This window comes from Histomonas meleagridis (assembly GCF_020186115.1).
Source record: "Histomonas meleagridis strain 2922-C6/04-10x chromosome Unknown scaffold_143, whole genome shotgun sequence".
NCBI lineage: Eukaryota > Parabasalia > Tritrichomonadida > Dientamoebidae > Histomonas > Histomonas meleagridis.
The window spans coordinates 1-27,383 of NW_027150929.1; the positions used below are offsets into that span (position 1 = coordinate 1).

Here is a 27,383-nt window from a genome sequence, read left to right on the forward strand (position 1 = left end):
GTTTTTCATGAAATTATAAATTGTCATAAAATGATCGCAAATGAATTTTTCAGATGATTTCTTTAAATACTGTTCAATTGTTAGATACTCTTCCGTTTCATTAAATTGTATTTTTGCGATCAGAAATTGTAATCTATTAATCAAAGTTTGATTGTGTTCGGTAAACGCTTTAATTACTTTTTGTGATGACTTAGTATCAAATACGTTTCTTATAGTTTTTTCATATTTATTTCGACTTATTTCATCAAAAGCATTTTTATACATATCGTAATACTCGTCCAACAATTCCGTATAATTCTTATTGACACATTCATGTACGAATTCATTAAGATTTCTTATGACATCTTTATTTGAATGAGAAATCGACAAAAACTCAATCAATCTTTTTCTTTCTTCTTCTTGCTCTCTCTGTAAACATTTTTCTTTCCATTCAACCAATGTAAATTTTTGTTCATGAACTAAGCGATCGTAAACGACAATTTGTTCTTGAAGTTCTTGTTCCATTTCTTTGTAAATGTGATTTTCGCGATAATATTTATTTATTAATCTATCTTCAATTATTTCCGGAAGGTTCTTTTGCATGTTCTTCAAATTTTCAATATCTTCTAAATCATCTTTATCCAATTCATATTTTCCGATGATAGCTTCGTACTGTTTTAATTTCTTTTCGATTTTATGGTCTAAAGTATCGTACTGTTCATCAAAATTTTCATTAACGTAAGTATCAATTGCTTCTTTATCAAAGAGTTTTAATTTCTCTTCACTGTGTTTAATGACGCTTTCGAAATGCTCTATGTTCCATAAAAGAGAATTATAATAATTTGATTGTGGTTTAAAAACTTCAATCGGACAATCATTCACCGAGCATTTCATTAAACTTTTGCCGTAATTGTAAACGTAATTTCCAAGAGTTGTTGTTGCAGTAAGTGAAACTAACTTATCACTCATTTATATACAAATAAAAAAATTAAATTTAAAAAAAAACTAACTTTATTTTTTCTGAGCAAACAAGCGTTTCCTGAACTACAACATTAATAAACAGCATAAAATGCAACATTCCACATAGAAATGAGTCTTTTCCGTCAATTAATCATCAGCAGCTCCCGTAAACTTGCAAAATTCACGTCAAATCATCAAGTTAGAATTCAACCTCAAAAATATATAGACTTTTACGATAAGGCTTTCTCGAATTTTTTTTGTTAGGTTAGTTAGTTAGTTAGTTTGTCATTAACAACAAAACACTAAAATCTACATAGAATTAACAACAAAACACTAAAATCTACATAGGATTAACAACAAAACACTAAAATCTACATAGGATTAACAACAAAACACTAAAATCCACATAGGATTAACAACAACTCAGCCGGATTCATGCCTCACACATTTAAAATATAAATGTCATCATGAATTTGAATATATTTTTATCAAAAGGGCGAAAGGGTAAGAGGGAAATCAAAACTTATTCATATAAATCAAATCTTCAGCAATTAAAAATCAGTCGTCCCCCCTGCCCTTTTTACCTTTCACTTCATAAATCAAATAATAAGCATTGCTCTTATCCCGTTTATTATATTATATTTACTTTTTCCCTTTTACTTTATAAATCAAATAATAATAAAGATAGAAAAGAAATTAAATATTTACCGCACATGTTACCGTAAAATTGACCGTTAATCCTAATTCTCAATCATCCTATATCGTTAATGCTTTCTTATATGTACTGCGTGATTGAGCGTAGCGCGTAGCGCAAGCTCAAATAGCGCTGTGTGTGTGTGTGTATTGATCTGAAATTGTTTCAACTTGGTTGTACAAAAAAGAAAAGTGTGTTTGCTAATAGCAAGACAGGGTAAATAAATGCACAAATATTCAAGAAGTGGTTAAATGAATGCTAGTTAAATGATTCAGAGATCAAAAGGAATCAAATGAATTGAGATGGTCCAGCAATTTCGATTCTTATTGATTGTTGTTCATTTAATGATACAGAAGGGATTGGAGGCTACTTAATTGAACGGAATGTTCATCTCAGATATTTTACATATCATCCTAGTGATCAGCTACAGTTTCTCGATATCGGGGTCTTTTGAAATCAAAAAGGACGAATGGCGAACATTTATCTTATGCTGATCTCACAGCTCACCCCCACTGAAGTTATACGGATTTATGATTCATTCATAATGTCCACAGTTCCAAGGTGCGATTCTAAAAAAAATATTTCAATGATGAATTATGATACCTTTTATAACTTCATTAATAGAAAATGTAAAGGGTTCAATATTTCGTAGAAGATAAAATGAGCCCTTGTTCTTAAAGTTAATCATACTTCTCCAATCGTATTTTCCATTCATCATTAGAGACGTCGTTGTACATATTAGTGATATGAACGATTAAAGCTTTTTGAACAATCAGATCAAAAAAAACTTTTTGTAAGAATGAATAGCTGCTAAAAAATGTGACTTAACCAGAAACTGATCTGCAATAAAATTTTGTATAAAACATGATCGTAAATTTTCTTATTTAAATTCAAATTTTTCAGTTATAAAAACACTATTTTAGGATTCGATTTACTACTATTAATCATACAATTGACATTAATAAATGGGAGCTAAGATTGGTTTAAGAAAATATCGAAAAAAACACGAAATTGATTTAACAAAAACACCAAATCTCCAAGAAAGGAGATGGGTATTCACATGGAATAACCCTCCGGATAATTGGCAACAATCACTTCAAAATAATGTTGAAATGATGGAGAAAACAGTATATCTTGTCGCAGAGAAGGAATTCGCACCATCCACAAGTACTGTTCATATACAAGGCTACATTAGATTCAATAATATAGTTTACAGAAATAAAGTAAAAAGATGGATCCCAAACAGTTACATTGATATAGCAGTTGGTACTGAATTACGAAATTATAAGTATTGTACTAAAACTAATAATGAAGTACTTAAAATCGGTAACCGTTACACAACAGTAGTAAATATAATAGAGAAGGAAAGAAAAATTAGATTGATGAAGAAATATGCTCTGAATTTGCCTTGGGTTGAATCCGAAATTATATATCAATATGAAGCTTTTCACCATTAAAATAAATTACAATAATACATACTAAGGAACAGATAGAAGACAATCGCTTGGAACGGCAGGTTAGAAGATAAAAATTTATAAATACGGGGAAAATACCGCCAGGTACAGGGAAAAGTACTTGGGCTAGGAAACGAGCTTCTGATCTGTCAAAAATGTACATAGAAAATTTAAACAAATGGTGGGATGGATTCCGACCTGAGAAAGTGGAGGTGGTGGTTCTTGATGAAATGAACCGGTCAAAACATGTATTGGCGGATCAAATAAAGGATTGGGGGGACAGATTCCTATCCACAGGCGAAATTATAAGTAGTGCTATGACTATTGATATAGGTAAGTTATTTATAATAATTACGTCTAATTATTCAATTGAAGAATGTTTCCCTACAACACAGGTTCAAGATGCAATCATAAGAAAATTTGCGTAAATACATATTATATCAGAAAAAGATATTTTACTAATGACTCAAATGCATCATTCGATACTTGATCAGTAAAAATTAATTCATTTGACAATTTTAATTCAAATCTTGTTTATAGTACCAAAAATTAAATACAATTGACAAGGTTTGTTAGCAAGACAAAAAAATTTTTACGGTTATCGATCAAAACGAATTGGATTTAGGAAATAAAGTATTCAATTCAGACTATCGAACGACCGTTTATCAGACGAAAATGATATCACTTTCACTAGGAAATTTAATCTTATGTATATAACATAAGATTATTGGAAAAATAACAACATTCGTTGTTATTATTGGATTATTATCAGTTTTGTATTTCCATCTTTAAATACTGTATAATAAATACTTCTATTGAATTATTTTTATTTTGTAAAACATCATTGATAAATTTTCCTGTTAAATTTCAATTGATCCTGTACTACTCGCAACGACCTTATTAATATTAATCATGAATAAATTTTTAACAGCAACATGGAAATCTGAAAGTTTAATAAACGTATTTTTCGTTTTAGCTGACTGAAGTGACTGGGTTATACCGGTATAAGAGTTTGCTTGTATTATCTAGGTGAACATCATATCTAATATACTCGTTAAAAAAAGGTTGAATACATTAAACGGCTTGCATTCAAGATATGATAAAACAGTAATTGCCTTAATTTGCATTATTTCTGAAGAAAAAATAAATATATCATCATATTCGGTTTGAATAATGCGTTTCAAATATCTGAGAATTTCGATTAGAAAATTCATCAAAAATAATGATTGAAGTTATCTTATCATTTTTCAAATACAATAACTTACTTCACACTATTTAAATGTAAATGTATATGTATATGTATATTTGACAAAATTAGTTGTAATTATTATATTTATAAAAATAAATAGGGTAAAATTAAGATTTTTTATTTCCTATAGGGTGTTCGGTTAATTCGTGCAAAAAAAATATATAAATATTAAATCACTAAACACTATATAAAATTTAAAAGTATTTTTAAATAGCTTTTAACTGATATGGTTAATGTTGAAATTATCCATTAAGAAATTGAAATTTAACCATTACAATATTTTTTTGTACGTTAAAAATTGTACGTTAAGCATATGGAACAGCTTCTCTTCATTGAAGAACTCGTTAAAAAAGGGCTCCCGACGAAGAAAATAAGAAAAAAATTAAACAAGAAGTTCGGTGAGAGTGCGTCAAAGGACTCAGCAATGTATAAATGGATCAGAATGGTCAAATTAAATTTTAGAGTTGATGAGAAAATCTATAGACCTGGTAGACCTATAGATGAACAACTTATGTTCCGTATTCAAGCAGAACACCAAAAAAATCAATTTTCTTCGGTCCGAAGCATTGCGCACACTCTAAATGCTCCAATTTCTACTGTCTATCATTATATGACAGATTACCTTGGTTTAGTATTTCGTTATACAAGGTGGGTTCCGCACATTTTATCTGACGATCAGAAAGTGAAAAGGATCCGTTTATGCCAAGAGCTTTATCAAGTTATCATCAAGAGTATAAAGAATTCTTATCGTGATTTGATAACTGGGGATGAGTCATAATTCCTTTATAATTATGCACCAAGGGGAGCATGGACAATAGATAGTGAAACTCATCCACTTATTGAGTCCGGACTCATTTGTCGTGAAAAAATGATGAGTACAATTGTTTGGGGAGTTTGGGGAATATATATAATAGATGAACTCCCAAAAAACACAACAATGGATAGTAATTATTTTATTAATAATATTATAATTCCATTGCATGAACAAAAAAACAATATTTGGCCTAATTCCGGCCGCAAAAGAATATGGTTGCATATTGACAATGCAAGTGTGCACAACTCAAACATGACCAAAGAAAAAATCCAAAAGATTCAAGAGAGCACCTCATCCCGTTTTCAGCTGATGTTGCACCATCTGATTTCTTTCTTTTTGGCTACGTGAAAAAAAAACTCAGAGGTCAAAGATTTAAGACAAGATTTGAACTTTATGAAGCAATCAATGAAATTGTTCAAGCGATTCCACACGAAATGAAAGTGAAAGTTTTTGATGAATGGGCAAATCGTTGCAAATGGGTTTTCGAACATGATGGATCCTATTTCATCAGTGATTAATAAAAAATCACTAATTTTGATTAAAATCTCATATTCATAAAAATTGCGCGAAATAACCGAACACCCTATAATTGGTATGGACAGAAATTTCCGGCCGATGTACGTTTTTTCCGGCCCCCGTCAAAACCGTTGGAGCCGAAAGAAGCTTTGGACAGAAATTTCCGGCAAATGGACATTTCTTCCGGCTCGCGGCCATTTACTCTGAACAACGGTTATTTTCCGGAAAGAAATATCAGGCCGATGGACAGATTTTCTTGTCCGGTACTGTAATAACCATTTCATGTTTAATTAGAATAATATTCTAAACCATTATGTAAATTTAATAAGAAATAAGTATATGGATTAGAGATAAAATAATTAAACTTATTGATAGATTTATTGGTAAAGTTTGTAAAAAAGTAGCTAAACCCATAGTAAACATCGTTTGTAAAATATCTGGTATCGAAAATTATCCTGGATATGCAGGTGTTATTGCAAAAAGAATTAAAATAGCTCATATATTTTCATATGTTATTGACGGTATAGAGATCAAGCTAAATAAATGAATATATTTCATTAATTTGATCAAATTGGTTCAAAGACTTATGATCCATTATATTCATACCTGTTATATTTTTTCATATTTATTAATGTCTGATAACAAAAAGGTGATCAAGACTTATAGAATGGTCCAAAAGTTCGTGCAACATGCCTTTTTCTGAATAAATAATGATTAGAATTTTTTTTATTTAGATATTCTTATAGTGCTCCCCTCCGTTGTTAATTACTTGTTCAAGACGGAGACACCATTCGCGGTATATTCGTTGTGAAATTGACTTCTTTATCGTGCTCAAAATTTCGACGAGTTTTTGAATCAAGGCCTCCTCCCCATTGAACTGGTAGCCTTTTAACTTTACTTATAAAAACCCAAATAGCCAGAAGTCACAAGGGGCAATATCTGAGGAGTAGGGTGGGTGTGGCATGCGTGCAAGTCCATATTTTTCGATACCATTTGATACACTATCGGAGTTATGACATGGTGCATTGTCCATATGAATCATGCAGCCTTTTGTACCAGTTACAGGTCTCCTTTCTCTTACCTTCTTATGAATGTTTTTAGGAACAACCTCATTCATAAATGTGGAATTAAATTTTTTTCCTTTAGGTAAAGTCTGTATCAAAATGAACCCCTCCGTAGAAAAAAAATACTGACCATCGTTTTTTGACTATTAATTAATTGTTTCGGATTTTCTGGACGCTGTGAATAGAGAGGAAGCCATTGAGAGGTATAATTAGATACTCAATAAAACCAAGATTCATCACCAGTAAATATGTTGCTCCATGAATATTTGTTGCCGAGTAAAATTGATAACATTTCTTTCCCCATCTCAACTCGACTAAGTTTGTTTGAATTCGTTAGCTGATGAAGGATCTATTTACATTTAAATTTTTTGAATTATAATTGTTCATGTAAAACACGTAATATTGTTGTTTTTGGTTCGTCTAATATATCTGCTATGTGCCTGGCTGAAGAAAATGGTTCATTGTTAAGAATATCGATAATTTTAATATCTAACTTCTCTTTTTTGGGTCTTCCCGTACGGGGTAAATCTGCGATGATTTCTGATTTCTCTTCAAATCTCTCGAACCATTTCTTAATTGTTCTGGGTTGAGGAACCTTATGGCCATAAGCTATGATCATTTCATTATATGTATCTTCAACCGATAATCCACGAAGAAAGCAATAATGAAATACCGTTCGAATTTCTGTTTTCATCCTAGGAAAAAAATGACGTATAAAATTTCAAACGTACATAACTCATTATACATTCACATAAGAAAAAATATTTATATAGATAAAATATTCTACACATTTAAGACTATTATATAATATAGAAGTTTTATTAAAATATCTTTTAGTTATCGAGGAAAAGTGGGATGTAAAGACTTTTGGACCACCCTATATTATGCAGATTAGACATTGAATCTGACTACGATAGAATAAGAACCTGTAAAAAAAGATCCGATATGTATGGAATACGAGAAAGGCCAAAATTAACTTTTAGTGACAAGGTAATCTAAGACCACCTGCTTCTAAAGAAAAAATTGAACCAAAATTGGGATGACACAAAGATATATTCAATATCTCTTTACACATACAGAGTTTTTAAATTTACTTGTGTGTGTAGAAATTCAATTACTTTTTTTAATCAATGTTACTTTTGCATTGACAATTAAAAAAAAAACATTATTTTTCAAATGAACTCGCTTTATTGTTTGTGAATGTTAGAAGGGTTTGAAAAAATTATTGTTATACCATTAATGGAATTATTACATATTTATTTCGCCGAAACAGCATGATAAATCAACCACGGAAATAGAATCATTTGATAATGACATAGTAATAGGAGAAGAACGAATAGAAAAAGTTAACTTTTCGATCGAAATTGAAAATCTAATTCACGAAGATGAGGATAAATGGATTTAACATTATATTTCATGCCATATCAAAATGTTAAATGTTTTCGCGTATAGAAAAAACATTATCTTTACGAAATACCATTTTTATCCAAAAACAAAGGATTTTCCAAATGGACCAAGTACTCATTATTTCCGGCGCATTCTGAAGTAAAGCTAAGTGCAGAAATGATTATTAGTGGAGTTTTTGAATTATTATTTTTCGAATAATCTTTTGAGCACAAAGCTCCTGCAACAACGCTTTCTGAAATTTGGTTCTCATCATTTGTTGTTACCGTTCGGTAAGTTCATTAACATCATATTTAAGAAGAGTAAAGTTTAAATATTTAAATTTAAGATTAATCTGTTAATTTATTGTTAACAAAGAATATAAAATTTTAACTAGTGATTTTTGCAAGGATGAAAGATATTTGCATGTGGTGTTTATTTTGCTTCTTGACTGGAATTCAACAAATGGTTCGTCCGAAAACGGTCTCTTATAATAGTTCAAACAGAGTAATGTGAAAATTCATTTCTTATATCCTAAAGTTGGTCAATGTTCTCACTTAATTTACCATCAACATCATATGAAATTAAAAATGAAAATGACCCACCACTTCAACCAGCTGATGTACCAGATCCATGTGCTTTCATCAAGAACCATCTTCACTTCAATTATGTTAATGATCCAGCTGGATCTACAAGAATGGCAGCTTATCACGGTACGACTTGCCTCTCTTTCATTTATGATGGTGGTATTGTTGTTGCTGTTGATTCTCGTGCAACAGGTGGATCCTTTATTTTCTCTGGAACTGTTATGAAGATTCTTGATATTGCACCAAACATGGTTGGTACAATGGCAGGTGGTGCAGCTGATTGTCAATATTGGCTTCGTAACCTTAGCCGTATATATCGTTTGCACAAATTCCGCTATCAACAACCATTAACAGTTGCCGCTGCTTCAAAAATACTTGTTAATAACCTTTATCAATACAAAGGCTATGACTTATCAATTGGTTCAATGATATGTGGATATGACAATACAGGTCCTCATATATTTTATGTTGACAATGATGGATCTCGTATTGCAGGAAGCAGATTTTCTGTTGGTTCAGGTTCAACTTACGCGTTAGGTGTTTTAGATACAGACTGGAAATCAAATATGACAAAAGAAGAAGCTTGCACTTGGACGAAAAGCTATCTATCATGCAACATATAGGGACTCAGGAAGTGGTGGACGTGTTACAGTTGTTCATATTACTGCAGCTGGAAAAGAATACGTATCACAAACTGATGTATTAGATTTACATGACTTTGAACACATGCCTGAGTAAATACCGTTCTTTTTTAATTTTTTGGTGTGAAATATGCTTTTGAATGATAAAATTTTGAAAATTAATTTTATTTAAATTGAAGAGAAATTTAAAATATGGTGCAATTGCACTTTGATTCTCGTTCTGTGTTTCCGCCATTGTTTTCACTAGATGGTGAAGATGAACTTGGTCGAATCATTAATTGAAGTGTATATGGAGGTTGAATATCTGGATTCACAATGGATGCTACTTTATCGTTATCTTTAATTATTCGTCCAGAGTAAATTAGACGAATTTGATCTTTTGATTTTGGCGCTATATTTTCTTTATCAAGAATTTCCATGAGGCTATCTTTCACAGCTGAAAAATCTTTGTTATTGTCAACATCAGGCATTTCAATTTTTGATTCACGGCCTGAAAGCATAAAGGCAAGACTTGTAGTCATCAATTTGATGACGGTTTCTTTTCTTCGTTTTTGGTTTGTGAGTGTATTTGGTCACCGGAGTGAATTCAAAATAACCGCATTTAGTAGTCACTTTTTATACTCCAACATTCTGTTTCGAGCTCAAATTCTAATATTTCTTGATAATATATTGAGGAAAAAAAAATGCATTTTAATGAGATATTATATAATCATATTAAGTTATAAATATATATTTTAATTTTTTGGATATCATTATTTTTGTTTTTGGAACAATTATACGGTTATTTGCAAGAAAAACCAGATTAAGAAAATCACCAGGCTCAGAAAATTGGAACAGATTAAAAAAATAAAGTTGTAAAAAATCGTATGGGATCAATGAATCACATTTTATAAACTTATTTGGTCGCTTGTTTATTTATAGCATTCTTGCATGTTCTCCCAAAACATACAAGTATTTTTATGGATAATGAGCATAGCAAATTTTAATAGGTACATTCCGAAAAAAATTAATTAACATACGATAAATTTTCAAAATTGTAAATTCTTTTTTTTAATTGGAATTATATTAAATTTTTAAATATAAAAGCCATATAGCTTCTTTATATAATTTTTTTTATCTAATGTTTTAAAATTTACCCTATTTTAATTAAACATCTTGCAAGATGTTGGTAACTATTGTGCCAAGCCTTCTCGTTGCTGTTACATAATGTTTGTTTTGCCCTTAAATACATACCTCTTTCATCTATTTTGATGTTTTTTTTTTCTATTTCGTACGTTAAAATACCGTTTAATTTTAATATTAAATGATTTCGCAAAGTAAAACTTTAACCGAATTTGATTGCAGCTCACGAAACATATCTAGTTTTTCTGGTGTTAATGTACCGAATTGTCAAGTCTTAAATTTAAACAATAATCAATTTGAATCTTTATTAAATTTTCCCAATCTTCCATCTTTGGTTTCCCTTAAGGCAAGCGACAATAGAATTGAATATATAGATCCGTATATTTTTGTTAATTCTCCAAATATTACATTATTGGATTTATCGAGCAATTTAATTTCCAAAATTCCAAATATGCAATCATTATCAAATTTAGAGTTTTTAGATTTGTCTTATAATCGAATTACCACCATTGAAAATATTGAACAAAATTCAAAACTCCAAAAATTAGATTTATCAAACAACAGAATTAATTCAATTTTCTTGAAGAGGCAAATCAGGTCTCTTCTTTATCTCGATTTAAGTCACAATGTTTTTTCTGATTCTATATTTTTACATTTTTTTACCTCATTACAAGAATTACATCTTGATTATTGCTATCTAACATCATTTGCAGGACTTAGTCAGCTTAAGTCACTTCAAGTTTTAACACTATCACATAATAAGATTAATGATTCACAATTTTTAGATTTACCAAATCTTGAATATTTAGATATTTCCAACAATAACATGACAAACCTTATATCTATACAAAGGCTTCCATCACTTATAGAACTAAATGTTTCTTTTAATCCTATTAATGATGAAGGTTTCAATGTAAATTGGCAAAATCTAAAAAAACTTCGTATTTTAAATGTAAGTTCAACTCAGCTCATTAAAGTTTCATTTATTTCATCACTTCCGCAAAACATTGATACTTTTTATCTTCGTAATTGTCGTATTCAAGAACTTCAGTATGCGATTTCTATTGTTCGAACACTACAACGATTAAAATCACTTGATTTAAGAGGTAATCCAATTACGAAGAATTTTTATCCTGATTTTATTATTGAAAAAGGGAAAAATAAAATGAAAAATATGGATATCGATTTATATAATAAAAAATATCATGAAACAAAAAATGAAAGAAATGCTTATAGGCAAACATTAGTTTCAACAGCTTCTTCTTATTTAAAATTTCTTGATGGATTTGAAGTCAAAGAAAAAAGACAAATTGAACCAACAAGTGAAACAGATAAAATGATTGAACAACTAGAAAAACAAAATATCAAATTAAGAGCAGAGAAAAAAGAAATTGAAAACAATTTAATTCAAAATGTTTATGAATTATTTGAAAAACAAAATTTATTAAGAACTATGTTAGGTATGAAACTTGTAAAAATTCCAGAAATTAATCGAATTCCAATCGAAGGAGTTGAACAACTTCAAGAAAAACTTATTAAAAACATTTCTATTTTAGAAAAAAGATTAAATAAAATTCAACAACAAAATAACGTTAATAAAATAAATGAAGAATTTGAAATGCCAAAAGTTGAATCTAATAAAATAGATGTTAATTATGTTAATTATCAAAAAGAAAATATTTATAATCACTTACTTGATGAAAATGAATATTTACGAACTTTCCTTTCAATGGGTCATTCAACATTTCCTTTAATTGGTGAATTTGATAATGAAATCATTGATAATTTAATTAATGAATTAATTGAAGAAAATCAATCCTTACAAAGACTTATAACAGAAAAACAATTTATTGCAGAAAAAAGAGAAAATGAAGAAAATGAAGAAATTATTTCTATTGAGGATTTAAGTGAGAATTCTCGAGGATGTCGTTTTTGGATTTCGCAAACAAAAAAGAAACAAGAAAAACAAAAATTACCCATCCCTATTAAAACTTTTACTAAACCTGAATATAGTAAAAGCGAAAAACATATTCTTATGCTTTCAAGAGTGCCTTTATATCCTCCTGATTCAACTACAATATTACCGAAATCAGATGAATTTTTGTTAGTCGAATCATATATTTGTAAATCATTGAAAAAACAAATCAAAATGAATAGTTTACAGAAAAGTAAATTTCACAAAAAAATAATTGAAAATGAAAAAACTATGAAAAATATGCATTTAACAGTTTTAATATCAGAGAATCCTGCACTATACCTACAAAATGGATTTGAAAATCAGGTTGTTATTGCTGATCACTTTAAATATGTTGAAAAAGAACTAAATGAAAAAGGAAAATCACAATTTTTGATTTGCGTGTTTGATGATGGAAAACAAGCAATTAATCACTGTGAACACACTGACCTTCCAAACAAACAAAATTTAAAGAAATTTGAGGAATCGTATGATTCACTTCGTTTTCAGTTAAAAGGAGTTGAATCAATAATAGTTTTTGATACAAGAAGAGTCATTCCTTTGTATTCTGTAAACATATGTGAAGCCGACTTCAAGAATTATGTTTCAAAATAAAAACATGTAATAATATGAACTACGAGCTATATTTTAGTGTCCTTGTAATGATATTTTTTTATGATGATCTCATGAAATTGTGATTTATTATTAATATTCGAAAATACATTATAATTACAAATGTGTTCAATTTATGATTTACAAACTCCTTCTGAAAAAACAAATTTCAGTTCTGCAATAGTAGCGAGAGTTGATTTTTAAAACATTAAAAAAAATGCGTATGTTGCAACAATACATATGGCTTATATGCGATACATGTTTTTCAATGTTATGGTACATGTCCAATAAGTACAATAATTATTCTAAAAATGATATGTATTTTCTATTAATGGATTAAGAAACATTACTATACTAAGATCAGTTATATCGATTATGCTTTTGAATATTGCAATTCACTTAAATGCATTGCTGCGTTCTTCGAGGGGGGTGTATGCAACTTTCGCACATAAAATTTTCTGATTCTGTTTCATTAATTGGAAACAAAGCATTTTATGCAACTAATATAGAAACATTAGTAATTGGGAAAAACGTGAAAACAATTGATAGCGAAGCATTTTGTCAAGGGATTTCATTAAAGAACGTAACAATCTCTGATTCTGTTACATCGATAGGAACACTTGTATTTGGCTTTTGTTACAAATTAGAAACAGTTAAAATCAGCGAAAGTTTGAATATAATTAATGTACAAACATTTCAGTATGATAGTTCTTTACTCAATATCACAATTCCAAATTCAGTTTTAGTGATTGCTGATTATGCATTTTTTGATTGTCATAAATCAACATCTGTTACATTTGGAACCAAAGTTTCATTCATTTATCAATATATGCATTTAGTAATTGTACTTCATTAACGAATGTAATATTACCAAATTATTTGATTTCTCTTGGTGAAGGAGCATTTTTTGATTGTATTGGCTTAGAATCAATAACATTTAATAATAACTTAAGAGCAATTGGTACTCATGTATTTGTTAATTGTATTTCATTAAGAAACGTTATAATTCCAAACCTAATTACTAAAATTAATGCATATACATTTTTTAATTGTTCTAATTTATCTACAATTGGAGAGAATGTTATTTCTATCTTAAATCTAGCGTTTTATTCATGTAATTTGGAAACTGTTTATTGTAAAAACGTTGTAAACCTTGGCGAAAGTGCATTTTATCATTGTAAACATTTAAGAGAAATTTCATTTCCAAATCTTCGTAACACTTCAAAAGCATGTTTTGCAGATTGTGTTCATTTAGAAAAAATTAATTTACCTATACTACAAATTATTAGAATCGCTTCTTTTTCATATTGTTCTAATTTAGAAACAATTACTTTTAATTATGTACAAGTCATTGGTAGTTCAGCATTTTCATGTTGTTTATCATTAGTTTCTGTTAATTTCCCGAATCTTTTAGCTCTTGGTACACGAGTATTTGAACGATGTGTTTATTTAACAGATTGTTCATTCCCAAATCTTCAATATGCTTCAAGTTATATATTCGAAAAATGTGATTCTCTTCGAGTATTTAAAGCGCCTAATTTGTATTTATTTGATAGTTATATGTTTCAAGGTCAAAGTAATATTATTGAATTTGATTTACCAAGTTTAATAGTTGCGCCAGATTATTTATTTTCAAATCAAAAAATTCAAAAAATGAATTTACCAAATTGTATAAGACTTAATAATTCTTGTTTCGAAAATACAACTTTTTTTGGAAAACGAACTCTTCATTTTATTTTAATGGTTGCATTACATCAATTTGATGATATTATTTACTGTTGTTGTCTTTTTCTTCTTCGATATCTAAAAATATTATGAATGATTATTAAAATAAAATTAAGAATAATAAAGAAATAATACTTGCACCAAAAGCAAGTGTAACAGTTTTTGAAGTAGATCTTAATGGAAATGAATTTGATGTAATATTTGAATTCGTGATTGAATTAGAATATATATTAGAATTTGTATATGTTACAGAAGATGTATTTGCTGTTGTAAACACATTCGATTGTGTAAATGAATTTGATTGTGTAAATGTATTCGATTGTGTAAAAGAGTTTGATTGCGTAAATGTATGTGTTGGCCATGGATTACAATTTTCGATTGTTGTTCCTTTTGATACATTAAATTTCCCAAATTTTGTTGAATTATATGAATCCAATGTCATTACACATTTGACAGGACAATTAATAAATGCATCATGCAATAACTTTAGGTTCTGAGTGGCCATAATAATAAACACAATTTAGAGATATACATTTGCAAAATGCTTGATGACCAATTTTCGTTAATTTATTTCCAAAAATTACATTTGATAATTTAGTGCAAGAATTGAAAGAAAAATCTTCAATTATAGAAAGTGAATTTGGTAATTTAATTCTTTCAAGCGAAAAACAATAAGCAAATGAAAGGTGTCGAATTTCGGTCAATTTTTCATTAAAAACAACCTCTGATAAATCTTTGCAAGTATGAAATGCTTGATTTTCAATTATAGTTAAATTTTTTCCCAAAATAATGCGTGAAAGTTTATAACAAAAAGAAAATGCAAACATGCCAATAGTAGTTACAGAATTTGATAAATTAATACTTTTTAGTGATGAACATTGATGAAATGAGTTCGAACTGATTTCAATTAAATTTTCATTAAAAATAACTATGGATAATTTAGTACATCGATAAAATCCACCATCTGAAATTGTGGTAACATTTTCACCAAAAGTAACATTTGATAAATTTTTGCAACTATCAAATGCTAGCCTGTCAATTAAAGTTACTGAGTTACCAATTTTAACAGATGCTAGATTACTCCAATCTTTAAATGCAGAATTTGGTATTTTCGTAATTTCACCCTCTATAATTAAAAATAATGTTTCTTTTTCATATTTTTTTACATTTGCAAAATCTCCTTGTGTTTTTAATGTAAGTGTTTTTGTTTTATTATCAAATATTTCAAATGCTTGAATTGTAAAAATATAAAACATAAAAGAAATCATTCTCATTAGTATGAAAATAAAATAATAATGGTCATTACTTGTATATGAAAAAAACGAGACACAAAACTAAATTAAATATTACAAGACATTGTCTAAATATTAGTTTTTGAAGACCTTTTTGCACATATGCAAACAAAAGCCACTTTTACACAACCCAATCGAAAAAAAGTTATTATCATTTTATATATAATGTGTCCTATTCTCTAAACGGTCGTTTGAAATTAGATCAAACAAATTTATCTCTTATTCTTATGCTCATAATTCGATATAAGTATTTGACAGAGATTAAGAATAATAGCAAAGGATATTTTTAAATCTTTATATAACAAAAACTCTTATATAGAGATTTGACACTTAAAATTAAAAAAAATATATCTTCCTATAAAATTGGTTTATAAACAAATTTTTTGTGTTTTATATATTATTTATTTCCAATATATATTATTTAAATCAAATGTTTAGCAAAATTAGCAATGTAATGGATTTGTAAAAAAGAATTTGTAAAAATAGACCAAAAAAAGAATAATGTTAATATAAATCGTTTGTTAGTAGATACTATTAATGGTTATTCTATTGATGATTATGCTTTGAAAAATCATACTCATAATATTATTAATAATGATTTAACTATTAATGGTAGTCTTGTAACAAATAGTATTAACGGATATTATATAGGACGCGGCAAAACAATAAAAATGTATAATTTTCTCATATATCTCTCGCTACATATATAATTAGTGGCCAGTCTCCATGCGCTTTCAAAGCAAATCGAAAATATGTTTTATTGACAAATTTAGAATAATTTTTTTTTTCAAAATTATATTATCAGATATCAGATATATAAAAACTTGAAAAAGCCAAATTCATTAATAAAAAGACCCTCTTTCACAGCATATTGTTTTCAACACATTCATGGATGAAAATAAAATCAAAAATGTTTATTGAAGTCAAATATGGTAAATTGACCAAGATTTACTTATTGTATCAGGGCTATTGTGTTCTCAAGCATTGCATTGAGAAGAATTTTCATATGTTTCGTAATTGTTTTGTTTCATCCATCCTGATGAGTTATGGGATGACATGTGGTATGAAATGTCACCAATCTGTGTTCTTTGGACCAAGTTAGTCGTTGCTTTAGCTATACAAAACAATGGAAGCTTAGTGCTTGCAAATATAGTAGAATATAATAAATACCCGGACTACAAATACATAAGCAATTTCAAATGTTTTTTTTTACTTGGAATAGTATTCCCCATTACTGCTGATTATTGTTTCTAATCTGTGAATCCATTCATCAAATACAGACATTAATTCGTCATGATCAATATTCTTCAAATAATTAGTGATATAGTCATACAAATCCTGTTCGTTTTCGAACATATAACCATTCATACTATTTTTTGATTTCCCAAATAAATAGAAGTCCCTTGGGAAAATATCAGGTGAGTATGGTGGATGTTCAAGTTGAGCCAGTTCGGAATTAGATATTAAGGATCTTGTTTTTAATGTAGTGTGAGGTTATGCATTGTCAAAGTGGACTGTATACTTTTTTGAATGTGGATTCCTTTTTTCAGGATATAATTTAATCCCAAGTGGTTGAAGTATATTATTAATGAAGTGATCATAATTAAATTTATCATGTTTTAATAAAACATCGATAATATAAAAATACCAAGGATCCCAAAATATTGTAAACATATATTTTGGCTCCCCAATTAACCGTCTTGGTTACTTTGGTACATTTTCTCGTTCTTGTGAATACATTATTTTGTGATAATACCGTAAATAAATCCAGAACTCATCACCAGTTATTACATGATGATATCCTTTTATGTTAAAAATTCTAAGTTGTTGCAAAATTGATTTTGCATATTGTACCCGTTTCTTTTTCAGGGCAGACGTTAACATGTGTGGTACATATTGAAGATGATGATTTTTGAAACCTAATGTTTGAGTTAAAACTTTTTTAATTGTGATCGGAGTATGACTGCATAGAAATGCTAATCTTTTAACTGTGGCAAAAGGTTCTTTATTGAGCCAATATAGAATTTTGTCATCAATTCCTTCGAATATGGGTCTTCCAGGTATATCTAAATTGTTTAGATCTTCCCGACCGCTCTTTATTTCTGATATCCAGAAATATACCTGCGTTCGTTTGTATGCATTCTCCCCATAAACATTTTCTTATTCATTAATAATTTGCTTTCCATTAAATCCTTTTTTCATCAAAAAAAATATAACATATCTTTGTTCAAGCATTTAAAAAAATGACACTTTTCAGTTTTTGATGATTTAAATTCTTCTTATTTCAATGAATCCTTGTAATTTTAAATTTATATTTTATATTTAAAATTCCTCATAACTGAAATATATATTTATATATGTTTTATTCACATATTACATTTATATAGCTGGAGTCCGGGTGTTTAATATACACTACTATATAACTGAGGCCATCACAGAGATCATAGTTTTTTCTGAATTAAGAACAATGATATTAACAGCATCTGATTAAATATCTGCCCATGTCTTTATGGTATATAGCAGTATATGCCATGGTGTTTCATCACCGTTTATGATTCGATCAGCTGGTTTAGTTTCGATCAGGTTTCTCATTGTTTACACACACACACACACACAGCTATTTGAGCTACGTGCTGCGCACTCGCTCAAACACGCTGTACATAAACTAAAGGATGAACGGAGTAAACGCGGTTGATTCTCATAAATCGGTTGGTTTTGATTGAAAGTAATAAAATATATTTAAATTCATGATGGCATTTATTTTTTGAATGTGTGAGGCATGAATACGGCTGAGTTGTTGTTAATCCTATGTAGATTTTAGTGTTTTGATGTTAATCCTATGTAGATTTTAGTGTTTGGAGCTTAAAGTTGTTATTAACTGAGGTTTTGAATGTAAAAAATACCATTAAAATTTTGAGGGTTAACTTTAACTTTTTTTAATACTGTCCTACAACCGTGGGAAATTTGAATGGGTAGTATTCGAAAAGTGGAAGCCCATTCAATCATAATGGAGAATTTGAATGAGGCGTAATTTGCATTCAAAAATTGACTCTCAATTCGTTTTCTGGAAAAATAATTTAATTCAATGTCATTTTGAATAATTTACAATTTTCGCCATGTTTTTTGAATAAAAATAAAATTTGGCAAAAATGCTGAAACAGATATTATTAAATAGCAAGTTATCGACATTGCATACATTATACATTGCATTAATTAAAATGAATCAAAAGAAACAATTATTATATATTAAACTAAACTACGATCAAGAATTAGGATATTGTGAAATATTTAATCGTCTCTGTATTACAACACAAATTTTATATCAATGTTACATTAAAATTCATTCTTGATTTCATTAATATTTTATAGATTGATAAATAATATCAATTGCTTTGCATATAAATTTTTATTAATTGTCATGTTCTACATATTAATTATGTTTTATTAGTTTAAAATTTTATAAAATTTAATCTTTACGACGATCAGAGCAATTAAAATAAAAAGAAAGAAATATACAATGTTATGTGGAGATTAAATGGAAATAATTAGATCAATTGCTCATTGAAATAATAATGTAAACATTGATTTGTAAACTTTTTGAATCTAATTAATCATATGAGCTCCATTTCTGAAATTAGAATAAGTTTGAATTCATCTTTAACTAAACCCCATGTTCACTATGTATTATCTATATCAAATGAAAGTCGTTCAAATTATATATTTGCCAAATTATATTTGAATGATTTGAGCAAATGTTGGTACATAAAATAATGAAAAGAAACACATATAGGTGAGAATTAACACATATAAGTGAGAATAAGCAGATATATAATAGAACAAGCACATATAAGTGAAAATAAATAAGAACGAATGAGAATTAGTACATATAAGTGAGAATTAACATTAGACACGTAAAATTAATAGGCAGGAAATGATATATTACAACGTTCATTCCACACCATCTTCGCCAAATTTTATTTTTATTCAAAAAACATGGCGAAAATTGTAAATTATTCAAAATGAAATTGAATTATGATATTTCTTCGGAAAACGAATTGAGAGGCAATTTTTGAATGCAAATTACACCTCATTCAAATTTTCCATTATGATTGAATGGGCTTCCACTTTTTGAATAAATAGTATTCAAATTTCCCGTGGTTGTAAGATAGTACCCTGTTTTTTTTAAAACTTTGAGAAACGGAGTAAATGAGCATTTTTTGAATGATTTAACGCTGAAATTGCATGTTTACAGGAGCTACTGTGAGGTTAAAAAAAAGGTTAACTTTTAGGTTAACTTTAACCTTTAATTTTTTATATATGTTTTTCTGATTTTTGTGTCACTTTTTGTGTAAGAGTCGTTGGTTCGAGATACAGAGCCATTGGGTTTTTTTGTGGAACCACTTTTTTATAATTTCAGGTAACATTGTCGTCTTTCATTTCACGTAACATTTCCGAAATATTTCGATATCATATCATATAACATGTCGGTACTCTCCAAGCAAAAGGGAGAATTTGAATACCTTGTTTTCAAAAAGTGAAAATGCCTTTCAATTATGCGTGATTTTTTGAATAGCATCAAAAAATTTACATTCAAAATATTTTTGTGAAAAAATATTCCTATCCAAAATTGATTTGTATGATTTACATTTTTCGACAAAAAAATTTCTGTAAATTCATAAATTGTCAATCCTGAATTATTTTTTATTAAGCTTATTCCTAAAATTCATTAAATAAAAACTTGTGGTGAAAATTGCATTGCTCATCAACTTGATTAAAAATATCTACATTATTTTTATAATGCAATATAGAGAGCTAAATGAGAAAGATGACAAATGTGGATTCTGCAGAATAATATTATTATAATATGTGTTAATAAATATTAACATTTTTAATCACAAAAAACATGTAATTTGTATTAATGAGTTTAAAAATTATTCATTAATGCTATTCATTATGTTATTCATATTATTGTTTATTAATGTTATTAATAATGTTATTCATATTATTGTTCATTAATGTTATTCATATTATTGTTTATTGATGTTATTAATAATGTTATTCATATTATTGTTTATTGATGTTATTCATAATGTTATTCATATTATTGTTCATTAATGTTATTCATAATGTTATTCATATTATTGTTTATTAATGTATTGTATAATGTTATTCATATTATTGTTTATTAATGTTATTCATAATGTTATTCATATTATTGTTCATTAATGTTATTCATAATATTATTCATATTATTGTTTATTGATGTTATTCATAATGTTATTCATATTATTGTTCATTAATGTTATTCATAATGTTATTCATATTATTGTTTATTAATGTATTGTATAATGTTATTCATATTATTGTTCATTAATGTTATTCATAATGTTATTCATATTATTGTTTATTGATGTTATTCATAATGTTATTCATATTATTGTTCATTAATGTTATTCATAATGTTATTCATATTATTGTTCATTAATGTTATTCATAATGTTATTCATATTATTGTTCATTAATGTATTGTATAATGTTATTCATATTATTGTTCATTGATGTTATTAATAATATTATTCATTGATGTTATCTATATTGTTATTCATAATGTTATTCATTGATGTTATTCATTGATGTTATTAATAATGTTATTCATTGATGTTATTAATAATATTATTCATTAATGTTATTAATAATGTTATTCATTGATGTTATCTATATTGTTATTCATAATGTTATTCATAATGTTATTCATTGATGTTATCTATATTGTTATTAATATTTTTGTGAGAAAATATTCCTTCTCAAATTTGATTTCTATGTTTTACATTTTTTGCCATAAAAATTTCTAAAGATTTATAAAATGCCACCATTAATAATGATAAGACATCATAAAGAATAATAAGAGAAATTATATAAAAATGCATAAAATAACAAATGACAACATCTAAGTATAAAAAATACTGAAAAAATGAGAATATGCTGAGAAAATATGAAGAAGAAACTTGAATTAACTATAAAATTTATAAATATAAAGTCATATACAAATAAATTTGGATTATCATGGAAAAATATGAATAATTGTTCTTTTTATTGTAAATCAAAAGAATATTTGGAATTTCTTCCTATTATTTGAGTGAAATACAACACAATAATTCCCGTGATTTAACATATAAGAACATAAAATATGTGATAAAAATGTTGTGAGTATGCCATAATATATAACAATTCCTTTATTCATTAATTCATCATTCATACAGTTTGCTAATTCAAGATATAATTTTATTTAAGATTAATATCAATGAAATGAATTCAATATTGATTCTGTAATTACATTTAAATTAGATTTTAAATCATTACTAAGGCTTATTTGGCATATATTACTTATTGCATTCAATTTTTTAATAATAATTAATGTGAATGAATATTCATATGTTATTTATATGGATTTTAAATGTTAAATTTAATATTTGATAAAATATTTTATACATAACTTAAATGCATAGTCTATTATATCAATATTCTCTCATGAATTTATTAATAAACTCACCGAATTCAAATTTTGAAACGTAATTGAGAATATGAACATTAGTAATTAAAGAATAATCTTCAAATGCATATTTATTGATTAAAGTGATAGTATTTGAAATTATGTTATCTCTTGATATCCTAGAAAGTTAATATAATAATTTAGTTATTTTTTTTTTATTATATACAATTGTATATAATCTGAATATTTTTTTTATTAAAAAAATTATTAAAGATAATTTTATGTATTTATCAAAAGCATATTCGAGATTTTGACATTGTTGATTTAAGTATTATAATTTCATGTAATAATGTCTTAGCTAGTTGTTCCATTGTAATAAAGAGAATAAGGTAATTCAACATCTATTATGTTATTGCGCGCATAAAAATAAGTTTTATCAATTAGAGTAACATCTTAAATTATCATTTAATTAATATATTAATTTGATCTTTTGTAATATTGTTAATATGTCAACAAATATCTATAAAGCCCCAATTTATAAAAGCATAATCAGAATATATATATTTATATATATATTCATGAACAAATATGATGTAGCATGAATAAAATCAAAAAATATGAGTAAATATTATATTTTTAAGAGAAATATTAAATTAATTAGTTTATAGAAATATAAGCAATGTTTTTTACATTATTTTATGCTCTCTTTTATAACTTATAAAATGAGATGTAAATTTTATTTAAATATCAAAAGTTATCTCAATCTATTAATAAACAATAGGCATATATTTAATATAATTAATAAAACTTTTTATTGATTAAATATTATACATAATAAACAAAAGTATTTTGAAATGTAATAAAAGTAATTTTACTTAATGAATTTGAATTAAAAGATATTAAATAAGGTAGATCCCATAAATGCAATTAAATAATAATAGAGGATAAATGGTTAAATATTTATAAGTATAGGGGTGGGCAAAAGGCCTGATCCCACCCTTTTTTTTGAAGAATAAAAAAATATATATTAACTATTTACTTTTATTTAAAGAAGTGGTCTTCTTGATTCCTAGTCACTTATTAAAGTATTTTTTTCTTTAGTACCAATCTAGTTAAAGCTCTTAAAAAGTAGCAATTCCAAACATAAAAGCAATTTCATTTTTTAAATCATATTATGAATTTTTCTCCATACTCTTTCAATTTTCCTTAAATATTCCAAAGAATAAAATATTATACTAACTTTAATCTAATGAATAATATAAGTAAAAATTTCTTTTAATGTTTTTATATTTAGATTTTTGAATTATATATTTTCAATATGAATGATACAGTTAAATCTATATCCCTTTATTTATTTCATATGGATCCATTTTTTTTTTTTTTTTTTTTGATAATTAATATTTTCAAAAAATTATAATTTATTTTGATTAATTAAGTATTATAGATTAAATTTGTATTTATGATTTAATCTGTATATCCATATCATTTTTGTCTATTTTATAAATAGAAATTTTTCATATATTAGTATTTTAATATATTAGTATTTTAATATATTAGTATTTTAATATATTAGTATTTTAATATATGATATATTGATTTATTGACTGTACAAAATTATAATAATTACTAATAACTAATTCAAACTTATAAACAAATATTCCTATTATACATGCAATTTTGCTTTTCCTTTATATGCATTATAATTCAATATTTTACATATTATGCGTTTAATATTTATTTTCTATTATGAATTACAATCAGCCTCAGCAATCTTCATTTCCATTTATTGACAGTACTCTTGCTTATTTTTGGCTTTTTACCAATGAAGACGCAGCAATTCAATTTGCATTACAAAATGGTGTTATTTACAATCAAATGAAATGTGAAAACTGTGAATTCGATATGCAGGTTTACAGAGATTCCTCAAAAGGATTTGGGTATAAATGGATGTGTCCTAATTGCCATAAATCCAAAAGCATTTTATATGGAAGTATTTTTTATTCAGCAAAAATATTTCTTTCAAAAATTTTTCATTTATTATATTGTTGGGCATATAAATATTCATGTAAAGATACTGCGAGAGAAGTAGGAGTTAGTAGAAACACCGTAACATATTATTTTACATTATTTCGAAATGCATGTGATGCATATGTTTTATCTTTAGAAGGTTTTATTGTCGGTGGTCCAGGTAAAACTGTTCAAATAGATGAAACTTTAATGTGTCGAAGAAAGTATAATGTTGGACGGGGTTTAAATCAAGTATGGATCTTTGGGGGAATTTGTATTGAAGATAGACAATTCTTTTGTCTTGTTGTGCCAGATCGAACAAGAGAAACATTAGAAGAAGAGATTCGTATTCATATATTACCTGAAACAAAAATAATTTCTGATTGCTGGAAAGCATATGATTTTCTTGATGATTACGATGATTATGAGCATGAAACTGTGAATCATTCATGTAATTTTGTTGATCCTGAAACTAAGGCGCACACTCAAATTATAGAAAGACTTTGAAGGGAACTTAAAAAAATCAATAAAAGATATGAAGGAATCCCAGAAAACAAAGTCAATGAACATATATCAGAATTCATGTGGAGATGGAATGTAATTCACAATCAGAATCAAATGTTTAGGGCAGCAGTTCAATTAATTGCAGACACAAAGTTCACGAAAGTAATTGATTGCAATGAAGAAGAAGAAGAATCAGAATAAGTAAAAATCCATTTCTATTATTGTTATGATCAATTTTTTATTTTTCGAAAATTTGGGTATAAAATAGAAAAGCTGTATTATTATATTATTTAAATTTTGATTTGTTTAAATTTTTTGTTGTAAATTTCGAAATTTCGAAAATTTAATTTTTGAAAAAAATTATCATGAATCAATCATATGACATGTTATACCTTAATATTCTATATGTACTTTAGTTCCATTAATTTTTTACATATATTTGATGTGAAGATTATCATATATATTTTTAAAAATCAAAGAAATTCATTAATATGATTCATTAATAAACGTGATGTGAGTTGAAACCATTAATAAAATATTATTAAAGTCATTATAAATGAAATTTTATTAAGATAATGCAATTTAAAAAAATATTGTAATTTGGGATTTCAGCCACATTTCTCAGGTCTATAGCGAAAGACGAATATATTCCAGAATTTTTTCCAAGCAAATATCTCGTAATCTCGAAAAAAAATGTAATAATTATTCAAAAAATGATGTCCATTCAATTATTGAATGATAATTCAATATTTATACAGAAAATTCAGCGTCAAAAGCTGTTAATTCTAAACATCATTTGATTCAAAAAGTTTCTATATTGTTGGAAATGCATTTTGTATGCAAAGAATAGTGATAAACACTCTTCCATTATGAATTAATGTTATAATAATTATTGGGACATAAATCTCATGAGATTATATTAAAATAGTTCTATATAATTTAGTAAAAATATAAAAAAATTGATAAAAAATGTAGGTTTCTCGATCACTTCGGATAAGATTATCATTATAGGGCGATTAAAAATTTTTTGTACGTTTAATATCTAAAGCTTCACCATATGTCAATAAACGAAAGTGATATAAATAATACATATAATTATAATTATTTTTCTATACTTTCATAAACGAAGTTTTTATTCAATCGTGTTTTCATATAATGAAATTCCCATATTGCGAATTTTTGCCCATGGAAATCCACCCTAGTTATATTTAGAGGTGTGTATTATTTTAAACGGAAATCGGCATTTTATTTCTGGCGGAAAAAAATTCTCACAATTTTTTTGGCAAATAATTATAAAGTTCCAAAATAAAAAGGAATTGAAGGTTTTATTTAAAGTCATTGTTGTAATAAGCTTTATTGCCACCTAAGGCTCTTGTTTGAATACTGACTGCCCAATGACCAGCTTCTGCAACACTCCTCTTGAAACCGAGTTTACCCACTGTTGTTGCAGAGTGTCTATTGTATGAATGATAATATATTGATATGACTTTTCCATCCCATGTTCCCCAAGTACCATCCAAAGATGTAATCCATAGGTCATTCCCTTTTGGTTGAGATATTGATGTTGATGAAGAATTAATGTAATTTTTTAATCCATCTATATCACATCCTAGAAGAGAAGCTAATTCATCAACTTTTCCAACAGATAACAACTTACTCCAGCCTGACATACTAAATTATGGCTGAACTTTTGATGGGTTTTAATAGAATCATCATTTGATTCAAAAAGTGAATTTGTAATTTGGCATAAATAAGGGCGTAATAGAGTAGTGTAAACGAAAAAAATTAGGAGCCAATTCTTTTCATTCTCTGAAAATAATAAATACATAATAAGTGAAGCATAATAATGAGGGAATTTATCGAAAAAAACATAGAAAATAAATATATTTTTATTTTATTTCCAAAAAATTCAATGACGATAGATATTTTGAGAGAAAATATGCAAACAAACATAGACAGAAAAGTTGTACTCATAAGGGAAAATAAAATTTTCATTTTTTTCAAAATATAAAATAATAAAATCATTTTAAACATATAAAATATATTCATGTATATATAAAGATTAATATTATTACTAATTTTCGGAAATGTGTGAAAATCAATAAATTATGCAATTTCTTTAAATTTTTATTTTTTCCAATATTTTTCTATGCATATTTAAATATCCATAAAATTCTATAAATTTACAAATGATTTTGTTTATTTTTGATAATTTGTAATTTTTTTTTCATGAGGTTATACGGGATTTTGAAATACCCTACAATACCTTTCCCTTTGTTCTTTAATTTGATTACCATTTTTCATGTGCATTTTAATTGCTTTTTGTGATTTTGACA

The 27,383-nt window shown here is 26.9% G+C and overlaps 2 protein-coding genes across 2 annotated transcripts; one reads left to right on the top strand and one right to left on the bottom strand.

The window, feature by feature from the left end:
* Window positions 1-8,660: 8,660 nt before the first annotated feature.
* On the top strand, window positions 8,661-9,323 carry GO595_009870 (Proteasome subunit beta type-5; the record flags this gene model as incomplete). The annotated part of the gene is made up of 1 exon (XM_067923603.1): window positions 8,661-9,323. The coding sequence occupies one exon, from the start codon at window positions 8,661-8,663 to the stop codon at window positions 9,321-9,323; it is 663 nt and encodes a 220-aa protein (XP_067769819.1).
* Window positions 9,324-26,372: 17,049 nt separating this feature from the next.
* On the bottom strand, window positions 26,373-26,717 carry GO595_009871 (uncharacterized protein; the record flags this gene model as incomplete). Its single annotated transcript, XM_067923604.1, has 1 exon — window positions 26,373-26,717. One exon carries the CDS (start codon window positions 26,715-26,717, stop codon window positions 26,373-26,375), a length of 345 nt encoding a protein of 114 aa, XP_067769820.1.
* Between the last annotated feature and the right edge of the window lie 666 nt (window positions 26,718-27,383).